A 12,129-nucleotide genomic window follows, 5' to 3' on the forward strand; every position below is an offset into this window, starting at 1 on the left:
ATAGATATACGAGTATTGTGAATACGTACTTATTTGTATTAATTTATTATTTATATTATTTAGGAAACCATTTTTTTACTGAAATTAATTAGGTAGGTACGTATACTGTGATTTATAATTCCTACTTGATCTAATCTAGTGGTTTGGTGCACAAAAAGCAATCTATTGTATGTAATTATGTACTTATACACTAAGCGTGCAGTCAGGCTCATGTATGGGTCCTGGTATGGGGCCTAAAGTATTTAACTTATTTCACAAATGTTATTTTAAGCCCGATCCAGATGTTTAGCCAGCCTCAGTATGTTTATGGATCGCAATTATGCTTTTGAGGGAGGAAGCCTTTTTAAAACCTCGTTCCACCTCAAAGCCCCTTAGCCGAAAAGAATGTATTTCGAGCTTTACTTGATGCCTAGTGACTGCTTCTAAATTAAACGTTTGGAATTGAGATTGGTTTCACTTGATAAAATCTTGCTTAGGTAATAAAATCTTTCTTAATATCAGTAAATACGGAGATATGGTCCTACATAAATTCTTAATCCTGACCTGCATCAATGCATCCAATGAAGCCTCCATAAGCTACAATGCAAAGTTCAAGGTAACAAATAATAAACCACACATTATTACACAACATGTTCTTTATTTTTTAAATCAGTCAAAATAAATAATCACTTACATGTTATAATGCTATTTACAGCGATTCATTAAGTTATAAAAATAAATAACCTTATACGTTAGGTACCTACTTAGATCTAATTTTCTTTAACGTCATACTAGATCCCAATTACCTCGCATCATTTTGTTTTGCCTTCCTCTGGGCTTTTTCTTTCTTTGTTGGTTACCATTTCCAGAAAAGCCTAATGTATGACTCAATTCATCTAGTCCAAAAATATCAACATAGTCTTTGTTACCTTTTTTACCATCTTTTACTTTTTGGTTTTCCTTTTCCTTATTATCGCGATTATGTTTCTTATTTTTTCCGAATAAACCAATTTCCTTTCCGACGGTCTCGCCGATTTCTGATAATCCGATGACATCTAAATCCTTGTAGTCAAAATCACTCCCTCTATTCTTTTTACCCAATAAACCAATTTCTTTCCCGACGGTCTCGCCGATTTCAGATAAACCGATAACATCTAAGTCCTTGTAGTCAAAATCGTTGCCCTTATTTTTTTTAACAAATTTAATTTTTTCATTCACATCATTAGGAACGCCTTGACCATTTTGAGACCGACTTTCATCAGCTGATTGAACCGGTTTCTCTGAAATACTTTCTTCTGAGTGAGAATCTAAATCGTGAACTATTTGCACCAAATCGTCGTTAACAGCAGCAGCCTCAGAAGAGTGGTGAAAAGAAACGGTAGTTGATGTTTTGGGGGTGATGGTTTCAATTTTTTCGTAATTTGTTTGGTCCCTGTTGGTAGTAATCATATTTGATACCTTAGCACTAGTAGGTAAAATAGGAGTTACAGGCATTACAGATAATTGTCCAGTTAGTTGAGCTAATGACATTTCAAGACCAGGATCGCCAAACTGCGTTTCATCTTTAGTAGCTAGATCGGCTAATGTGGACATAGGTTTTTGTGTCACTATTACTACTGGTTCAAATGTTTCTTCCTTTTCGGGGCTTACTAGTGGAATATTTTCTGTTGATGGAAGTCCTGCAGTAGTTATTTTAATGATAGGTGTCGTTTCCGTGGACAGAATAGTTGAAGATATTTCAGTAACCGGTGTGACTTCCACAGTCGAAGAAGGCGGCCGTCTAGATGGACGAGACGGACGCCTCCCTGGTTTGCGAGTAGGCCTTCTGCTCACGGGGCGAATCCTCACGGTAGTCGTTCTAACGGTCGTTGTGGTAGTAGGCCTGGGGGTAGTAGTTCTCGCTGGCCTTCTGCTTGGTCTTCGAGTTGGTCGAGGTCGCCTCGTAGTTGTAGTAGTCGTTGAAGTAGGAGCTTGTTTCTTAATCTTATTCTTGTTTTTTGTCTCTTTGCCTCCAGATGAACCGCCGAATAAGTCGCCCAATATGTCGTCGCCTAGAAGGCTGAAGCCCGTGTAGTCTGCACCATCTACGTCATTAACAGCGTCGAGACCTGGAAAGTAAGAAAGAGTTTTTCGTTTCTATAATAATTAACGGCATGGTGGAAAAATTTCGCATACCTATTTAGAATATATAATAAAATTATAGGTATTCTGCTTACGTATTATTTCAGCTAGAGATATTATAAAAGTGTTACTAGTAATACTTAAGTCTAATAATATTTTTGTCTAATTGTCTTCTGTCTTTGAAAAAGATCTTCGAGGCTTTTATTATAACGAGTATGGAAATTTGATAAGTCAGTGGATTACATCCCTGGTCTTTGCCTAATTTCTAATGTAATAATAAAATAAAAGTTAATTTCTCGCATTTCACTTTATTATTGCAGTAAATAGGCTCGATGTCAAGTATTTAATATTTATTAATGGTATCAGTCGATCCGGTTTGTTATTATGAGGATCAAATTTATATGGGACCCATGACATTGAAGCATTTGAAGCAATACAAATGTCACATATGAAAATCAAAGTCTTACCCTACGAACGAATCGTACCAAACACGCTCACGTATATCTGAACACTCCTCTATTGTCAGATATTTTTAAGCGTCTCGGACGCTCCGATATATCTGATGGAGACTGTACCTTTTTTGTATGTTAATAAAACTTAAATTTTGAAACTTCTAGATAAAGTCTTGTATTATTTTACCATTTCCGTATATTGTTTAGTGTATAATTGTGATAAATTGCTCATTTTCTAATAACAATAACACGTATGAGCCGATAGATAAGTCACTAATTGGAAGGTATATGATGTAGGTATAATACTTAGTGTAAGGCCTGAGTGGACGCTCGAAGCGGAGCGTTCGGCGGGGCGTGCACCGTGCAGCGTGGCGTCGGGCTCACAAGTAATTTGAGCAGCGTGCACTAAGGCCGCTCCTATACGCTTGCATTTGTTTAACATGCACGCCGCACGCCCCGCCCCGCTGCACGCCCAACTCGAGCGTCCACTCAGGCCTTACACTTAGTGTTGTAATCGAATTATTTGTTGTAGAAATTTTATATTAACTATTAAAATGGTGCTTACCATCGTCATCGTCGTCATCATCGTCATCGTCTCCGACAAGTCCAAAAGCATCGTCGTCATCATCATCGTCATCGTCATCGTCGTCATCATCAGCCTTCTCATCCTGAGGAATTAGCGGTAGCGGGTCAGCCGCCTCTGACGTCACTCCTCTAGGACCGAACTTAAAGCAGGAAACTCTCACGGCTGCTTCTACAGTGCTCTTAGATTGAAGTTCTAGGCCTAAACAGGCCCTAAATTCTTCACCAGCACGGGCAATATTGTAAACTCTTCCGCAGAATTTTGAAATGCCCCCTGGCAATGGCATGCATACAGGAGTCGGCTTGCGACCTGTTAACCAAAAAATATTATTAAGTAAGCTTTCTGCAAACCTAAATGAAGCGAAATGTAGATAGTGCCATCCTCGACAGCGCTCTCTACCTATTGTTTTTCCGTATATACTTAAGGATACAACTAAAACAGAAGTAGGACTCGTCTTTCTGGATAGCATGCAAATGAGAACGACGGAAATTAACATATCAAATGAATAAATTTGTTTTTTTTAGCTGTGCCTACTTTTTGTTTTTGGTGTGTCATCTATCTGTTTTTATAAATAAATAAATCAATATTATGGGACAATCTTACACAAATCGACCGAGTCCCACGGTAAGCTCAATAAGGCTTGTATTGTGGGTACTAGACGACGATGTATATAATATATCCGTACACGGCGGGAAGAAGTTGGTAACTCGCGGGAAAAAATTAAAGAAATTTGAGCCTTATGCAATTTAATTTTAAGTTCAAATCTCTTCAATAAAATATCTCGAGTTATCAACTTCTTCCCGCCGTGTACTGATATATATACATATAAGTTCTTAAGTACATAGAAAACATCCATAACTAAGGATCAAATATTTGTGATGACCACACAAATAAATGCCCTTACCGGGATTCGAACCCGGGCCGGGACCTCCAGCTTCGTAGGCAGGGTCACTACCGACTAGGCTACGGAGGCCGTCAAATGACTTCGTTTGATACGCATTTGAGGTGTAAAATGCAGTTACATACCAGAGAGAGTCCGGTTAGTGATGACCTTCTTTCCGAAGCTCAGTGAAACCGACATTTTATCGCCATTAAGATACCTTAGAGATGCACAACCTGTAAATATAATGAATTCACAATGAACATTTTAACCAATAAACGGTATCTATTAAAGTCATACAAATATTGATTGGTACTTTTTTACAAATTGAACTTATTTATCTACTCGTAATATAACAGGATAGAACAGGATCGAAAAGGATAATTAAATAAAACAGAAATCTAAAAGAAGGAATTTCTATTATGTTCCTATTTTTGAAATTAATATCTCAATGGCGTTATTCATAAACGGCTGCTAACTTGATCAGTTGATGATCGTCGTTTGTCCCTATCTGTCGTTATGCCATAGAGAGGGACAAACGATGATCATCAGCTGATTAACTGAGGAGACGTTTATGAATAATGCCGTAAATGTTTAAATAAACTCTGAATGTTTAGCAACATTACCTGGTCCATCTAAGTTAACTACGGGCAGCTGGAAGTCCCTGCAGCAGTTGCAGGATGATTCCGAGCACTTGCAGTACTTGTTGATGTTATTGCTTGCGTCATCCTGTTTCTCATCGCTTCCGATGCGGACACTCTTATTGCTATTCTTCTGCTTTTCTATAAAACAAAAATATACTTGGTCACGCAAATCTTGTCTGTAGAAAAAGGCGGCAAATCGAAAAATCGCTGGTTAGCAACACTACGTTTGAATTGAAATCGAAAATCGCGTGTCATTTATATCTTATATCTTATCTGTGGAACTGTTTTATTTACATTTCATCGTTGTACGATGTACATTAAGTAAGTGCTTTTTGTTCGTTACCTAGGGATACCGTACTTTATTTTGCTTTACATTGCTACTGACATATCCGGCTTGACTGACTTTGTTAACATTACCAATTTGCTTCCAGAGTCTTTAAAAAGTCTTGTGTTAGATCCCAATAAAATAATATAATCTTCTTTATTATCCTCCACTATTTAAATTTAACGTTTCCGCATTAAATGCAAGAACCAGGTTACGCGTTCCTTAATATTATAACGCAAACACTTTTAGATTTTACGTGTTAACCGAAGATAATCGTAAATTATTTCAAATGCTTTCGCAATACTTGAAACAAATATTAAAATCCACAAGTCCATCACTAAATTAAAATATTTGTCATTATTCTAGTTTTTAAGACGGGTTGCGTGTTCATAAAGTATAAACCACTCTTTAATTAATAATGCATACTGGAACGAAATGTAACATGCACACTGACTTCAAAGCGTAACCATTGCGTTTATCACTCACTAAAGCCTGTGATTTACACACTGATTAGTAAGTGCGAGTTCATATATTTGCTACTCAACGCAATATGCAATGCAATGAAATGCAATAAACTTAATGTCTTTCTTGGTACAGAAAATTTGTAGGAATGAACGCAAACGCAGTTATTAGTATTTTTATAACATTTTAACAAATAATAATACCGTAAAACGGGGTGAGTAGGTTTTGCGGGGAGAGGGGGGTTATGAATGGGGAGAGAAGGTTTGAGAGGGGGGTGAGAAGGAATTTTAAGGCTACTGCTACAAAAATAATGTATTCCAATTTAAAATGGAGCTATAGTAATACGCATAATAAAATAAAATCGATCCAACAATCTTCCAAAATCACCTTTGTATGAAATTCCATCTCACCCCAATTACGAGTAGTACTGTTTATCGTCAAATTTATGAAATGGAACTACCCAAAATAAAATAAAAACTAAAATACAAACGTCCGGAACACTTATTATATACAGCATTCAGTTTGCATATGTAAAAATAAAATGTTATCGGAGTTTCAATGTCAGTTTTGCCCCTACTCACCCCATTTTACGGTACAAAAAGTTTGTAGGAATGAACGCAAACGCAGTTATTAGTATTTCGACCCTGAATTGTTTCATAATGTTATAACAAAAGACTATTCTCTCAAAAATGACTCACTAGACTGTGTTCGGAAAGAGAAGAGTCGTGGAATGTATGGGGCCCAATACATTCCACGACTCTTCTCTTTCCGAACAGACTCTTCATTCATATTCGCCTTAGGCCACTTGCTCCATTCCACTAACTCGGGGTTAACCAGTTAAACCTGGAGTGACCATGGTTACCAGTACAATTTGACACTAGGTTAATGATTTAACCGCTTAACCCCGGGTTAGTAGGATGGTGCAAGTGGGCCTTACAATACACTTACTTATACTCTTAGATGCGGCGAAAGCCAAGAGCACGAATATGAGAAGAAGCTCGAACACCAGGGAGAGCCTCATTGTAAAGACTCAGTCCCCGTCTGAAAAGAAAAATACTACAATTAAGTAATTAGGTACCTACATTTAAAAAAATATATGCGGACATACATTTTTTTAAATGTAGGTATGCATTTTGTTTTGAACGAATTTTTATTTACTTGATTTAGAAAAACTTTACTCATACATACCTAAATTTAAGTAGAGTTACATACAATGTTTTTGACCTAATAGCGAAATATAAATAGGTATATACCTACATTTTTTTTTTCATTTACAATTTAATCTACCTTGTAGGCCAATTTTGTTCAATTTGGCATGAGAAATAAAAGGACAAATCCGGTATTTTATTCTAAATATTAGTAATTTCTATAATAGCAAGGTTTACAAGAAAAACCATTTAACTTCCAATCCAATTTGGTTCGCATAATATGCAAGTTTGGTTACTTTTTTAAATATAATAAAAAATATGTACATGATAAGAAATCCTATAGTTATATTTTTTACAAAGCTAACAGTAAAATATGTACAAATGAAAAGTAAGACAAATCTTCTCCAACTTGACCACATACCTATATCTAAGATGTAACTATATTGTTTGATACAATCTATATAATATAAGTCAAAAATGTTATCCTATTGAATTGTATTTTTTTCTTATGCAGAATTTGCAGGATTTCAGTGGGAATGAAGCATGAATTCTCGATTTGTTAAAATTAGATCTGTTAAAGGGTTAAGTAGTATAAAATGGAAAGTGGTATAATATGTAAAGCGGTGTAATATGTATCTGCATTTATTTTACACTAGCGACCCGCCCCGGTATCACACGGGTTAACAGATTACACATAAACCTTCCTCTTGAATCACTCTATCTATTAAAAAAAGCCTCATCAAAATCCGTTGCGTTGTTTGACAGATCTAAGCATACATACAGACAGACAGACAGCGGGAAGCGACTTTGTTTTATACTATGTAGTGATAGCTGAAAGAAAGCCGAATGCATCATTGATTATGAGGACCTGATGCAACCCAAGTAACTCCGGGACGCGACCTAGATTGCGCTTTCACGAAACTTTTCCGTCACTAACACGTTAGTGATGCGTTTCTTGTTTATAAAACTTACAAAAATTTTCTTTCTCTTCTAAAAGTTCTTTAGAAAATATTGAGGTTGGGATACATTTATATTTCAATGTACTTTTTGATACAAAATAGCAATAAATTGTCATCACATAATAAATCAAATATTATTAAATCCCTTCTAATTATTAAGTGTAACCGAACATTACAATTTCAATGTACTATGTATAGGAAGTACCTGTATGAATGAAGTTATCATGAAAATTACAATTGTAAACAAATAACTAAAAATATAAAAGCCTACATTTTTTTAAACGTGTTTACGTATATACATACAAAAAATGATGCAGACTTTCAAACTTGTAAAATGTGCCCTATCGCGCGTTGAAGTCTTTCATTCTACGTAAGTAACTGTAATAAAATAATTTATTTTAGACCAATAAAACACATTTCTAACAAAACAATGTAAATACGAAGTTTTGTATAAAAATTGTTTTTGTATAGATATAAATTAACGCACTGATGATCAGTCCTTCGTCGCTGGTATATTTCGAAAAAACTTTTTGAGAGAGATATGAAATAAGGGATGCTTATTGAATTTTAATATGTCTTGTTTTTATTTGTAAAATGGTACTTACTCAAGTAGAAACTTAATTACATTCACCTACTCACTATCATAAATATCAAAACAAAGTTAAATACTACATAACTTAAAACTTACCCGGATCAAAAATACTTTGATTAATGTTATCAATCAAATCCAATTAATAAAAATAAAGCCGCCTTTCCACTGTTAAAGTCCACAATTAATTAATAATTCGAATATCACAATACTATTCTAAGAACGCAGAAGACACCGGCTTAACACCAGCACTGATTTGATATAACCGCCTCCAGCTCGGGCCCAGAGAAATGTGCAGTGACGTATAACACCCGCCGAGAAAGGAAAACTGGCAATCGTGCGTCCCTTTCGCTATCCAATTAATAGAAAGGGATAGGCGATAATGAAGACTCACTTGGTTGCGTATGTAGAATTTAGTGTCAAGTCAATGTTGTTGACGTGATTCAATGCAGGAAAAGATCTCGGCGCCCGTGTGACGTACATGGTGAAATGGTTCAAATGCGATGGTTTTATTGAGGAATCAATAATGTATAGAGTCCGTGCGGAAAGAGAAGAGTCGTGGAATGTAAGGAAGCCCTTACATTTCACGACTCTTCTCTTTCCGCACAGACTCTAATGTAGTGTATTGTGTATGGAGTTGTTATACGTCTCGTATCACATAATATACTTTTGATATTAAATCGGTAGTGTCGCTGATTATACGAAATTATACTAACGATAGGTAACATCCTATTTTAGGGTAGGAAAGTCTACTTTAATGAGCCAAGAGTATAATATGTATAAATTCAGACCAAGCTAACTTGGCAGCATTTTTGATGGCACAGACTGTGCAAGTGTTATTTTAAACGTCATAAGTTAATAGAAATTTGACGGTTAAAATAACACTTGCACAGTCCGTGCTATCAAAATCGCGGCCGAGTTAGCTAGGTCTGACTCTAGTAGGACATGGAACAAGTTGTGGTTACTAAAATTCATATCCTTCATGTAAAAAAAAACACTACATTACTATTTCAGCAAACCGTAAGGAAACGGAAAAAGTAATCTTGTCTGGACCGTTCATCGATTCACGCAACGCAATGCCGACAGCTGCTACGCATTGGCTGCGCACAAAAGCGGTTAATTTTTAATTATCAAGCCGTTATGTAGATACCTATATGTTTGCGTAACATAAATAGAGTCTGTTCGGAAAGAGAAGAGTCGTGAAATGTATGGGGTACATTCCACGACTTTTCTCTAACTTAATTTGGGGCTGTAATAACCCCATCGCCCGCTGGTTTGCTCAGTGCAATCAGTCAACGCAGCGCAGCTTGTGGCGAGTTTGGGGAGCTCACGTACCCGAGTGCTCCTGGGGAGTTATATGACCTGACATATGGCTGGGTAGTACAGTCTTCTGTCTCTGGCTTGCCTAAGCTGGCCGTCCAGATTGCTGCGAGCTGAGACCTGCGTCCTCGAGGCTAAATATCCCATCCAATAGTAGTTCATTTTAGATTCCATCACCTCTCAATAGTACTTACTCAGAACACCATTGTTCCGTGATGACCCTTAAATATGTTTAAAGTCCAATGACACCTCTCTACCCCCCTGTCCTCTATACCGGGTGGTGCAGTTTACCATGTAGTAGGTATCTAATCCATCCGTTGAACCCTATAGCTTAGATATTTTTAGATGCCATTAAACCTCAATAGTCTTTAGAAGCGCCTTCCGGTTGCTGTCTTTGAGTGCATCCCTTGACACAGTTAGGGGCAGTTTCTACCCTAACATGAAAAAGTGTTAAAAAATAATCAATCATCATTAATTTGCCAATCCTGTCTATAAATTCACGCTTCAACTTGATTTAAAGTGTATAGGTAATAATGAATTATGCGTGTTTTTGTTACTCCTGTTGAAGAAACTATGAAATTTGTAACGCTTTGCCTGTTCAATTTTTTATCGTTGCAGGAAATGAAGCATCGTTTACAATGTTGTTTAGAACGTCCATATTGCCAATATATGGCGACTAACTTTCGTTGTAAAAATCCGACAAAACTTATATCGAGCAACCTAATAGACAGTTACGGTTAGTATTTGGTCCACTGTCTCGGCACTGTCCACAAGGACAAAAATAGTTGATGAGACGGTCTCTGCGGACGTATCTCAATAACATAAATATGGAAAGGTAGAAACGCTAGTGGGTCTAAAATTTTCCCTGTATTAATTTTGAATGTCTAACAAGCGTTTATTAGAGAGCACCACACGATATATATATGCAAAGAAGTGACGCGTTTAAGATGCTTACGGATGCCAAGGGGTTAAATAAATATATAAAGTACCTAATTAGCCTCTAAAATCAATAATATTTTTTCATTAGGTACTTAGTTTATTGCCATTACTACAGTATACTGGCAATAATGTCAGCTTGTCTACACAGCCTTCCAACAGGTAACCAACAGAAACGCCTATACGAAATTACTGGCAATGCGGAATTCTCTACTAAATACCTGAAACTTCATAAATTAAAAATATTTATTATAAAAATAAATATTTTTAAAATAATTTAGGTACCCTAAAATATTTTGGTACATATATATGTAAAAAAGACACGTAGAAAATATTTTTTATGTCAACATTTTATACATTATTTTGACCCTTTTGTGTTTGCCAAATTGTCATGACATGATTCTGCGAATATCCGAAGAGGCACTATCAGACCGCAAAAACCCGCCAAAACTATAAAGTAGGTATACCCATATAGGTATTGCAATATTTAAAACGAAGTCAATTTTGGTTTCATTTCTATCATTAGCGCTAAATGCGGCTCGCTGAAATTGCTTTTCAAAGGCCCTTTGCCTGGGCAGTCAGTCCACCCGGTTGTGTTACACATATAGACCGTAGGTAGATGGTATACGATCACCCTCGTACCTAAGAGAGAGTGAAATAGCAGATCAAGCTGGCTGGCTACGGAATAGTTTTATCGTAATTTCTAGAAGCTCCACGAACGAAAGTTCGTTTATGTTGAGAGTAGAAAGAAGAAAAACTTTGTTGAATTTGATTATTTAGTTGGTAATAATGGTCTAATCTAAATAATGGTTAACACTCTTAAGTATCGACTGTCGATATATAGGTATGTCTAATTTTATATACTGTTAAGGAACTTTTATGTTACAAAAACGTGAATTATATTTGAATGAAAAGCGGACTTCATTTTTCACAATAGGTAACAATAACCATAATATGACCTCTATCCGGATCTTGTTATACAACGATTTTACCATAACCATGTCAAAACGACGCGTATAGGACGGCGCCCAGTGCTGCGACGGTCACTTTCTACAAGAGAAAGTAGTCAGGATCGGCCAAGACTTGTTTTTATTTGTTCTACCAATTCCACTGGCTTGGAGAAATTGTTAGCAAGTAGGTACACTGCTAACTATTACATACAAGTACCATGCTAATTTCACTGATGCAAAATATTACAGGCCATGCTAATATTTGAGGAGATGGTAAGAATAAATTCAGTATTCTTGGAAAAGTGGAAAGTAATTTTAGGATTTATTGCAAGAAAAGATATGCACACTAAATAACAGTAAAAAAGCACATCTTAACCTTTGAGCTTAAGTTTATAGGTGTAGCCTAGTAACTGAGGTTTAGCTACAGACTGGTTGAAGGAAAATATAATAGGTACATAAACTAGTTTTAGCCCCAAAACTCAGCTATTTTCTACTAGCAAATCACTGTGTAACTTCTTTACTATGCGCCTAAGAAATATAGTAGACCTATAATTGTATAATTTTGAATCTGAACTTGATTATTAATGGAAGCTCTTGTATCAAACTATCATTTTTATTTATTTTTTGCTAAAAAGAAAGCTGATTGCGTGCCGATGAGAACTATAATTAGATTACAATTTTCATTTTGTGGTCATGATCACAGCTTTATGTTTAAAACATCGTCGCCTATATAATGAAACATAATTTTTAAATACTCTATCAAGTTACGATGTTGTAGGTA

At 36.0% G+C, this 12,129-nt stretch overlaps 2 protein-coding genes across 2 annotated transcripts in view; one reads left to right on the plus strand and one right to left on the minus strand.

The window, feature by feature from the left end:
- Positions 1-12,129, plus strand: part of LOC134647275 (adenylate cyclase type 2-like) — a 97,517-nt gene that overhangs the window by 57,585 nt on the left and 27,803 nt on the right. The gene's annotated exons all lie outside the window — the stretch shown is intronic.
- LOC134647278 (uncharacterized) lies at positions 608-8,621 on the minus strand. The gene is made up of 6 exons (XM_063501557.1): positions 8,257-8,621; positions 6,395-6,502; positions 4,642-4,797; positions 4,162-4,251; positions 3,118-3,444; positions 608-2,087 (listed from the first exon to the last, which is right to left on the minus strand). Exons 2-6 carry the CDS (start codon positions 6,465-6,467, stop codon positions 766-768), a joined length of 1,968 nt encoding a protein of 655 aa, XP_063357627.1. The 5' UTR covers positions 6,468-6,502; positions 8,257-8,621; the 3' UTR covers positions 608-765.

The sequence above is a fragment of the Cydia amplana genome, chromosome 4 (genome assembly GCF_948474715.1).
Source record: "Cydia amplana chromosome 4, ilCydAmpl1.1, whole genome shotgun sequence".
Taxonomy (NCBI): domain Eukaryota; kingdom Metazoa; phylum Arthropoda; class Insecta; order Lepidoptera; family Tortricidae; genus Cydia; species Cydia amplana.

What these genes read in the sequence shown, in the direction of transcription:
- LOC134647278 (XM_063501557.1), bottom strand. Translation starts at nt 6,467, where the DNA reads ATGAGGCTCTCCCTGGTGTTCGAGCTTCTTCTCATATTCGTGCTCTTG. An exon ending in AGTTAACTTAGATGGACCAG is followed by an intron (nt 4,252 to 4,641) that starts GTAATGTTGCTA and finishes TTATATTTACAG; the next exon opens with GTTGTGCATCTCTAAGGTAT. An exon ending in CACTAACCGGACTCTCTCTG is followed by an intron (nt 3,445 to 4,161) that starts GTATGTAACTGC and finishes TTTGGTTAACAG; the next exon opens with GTCGCAAGCCGACTCCTGTA.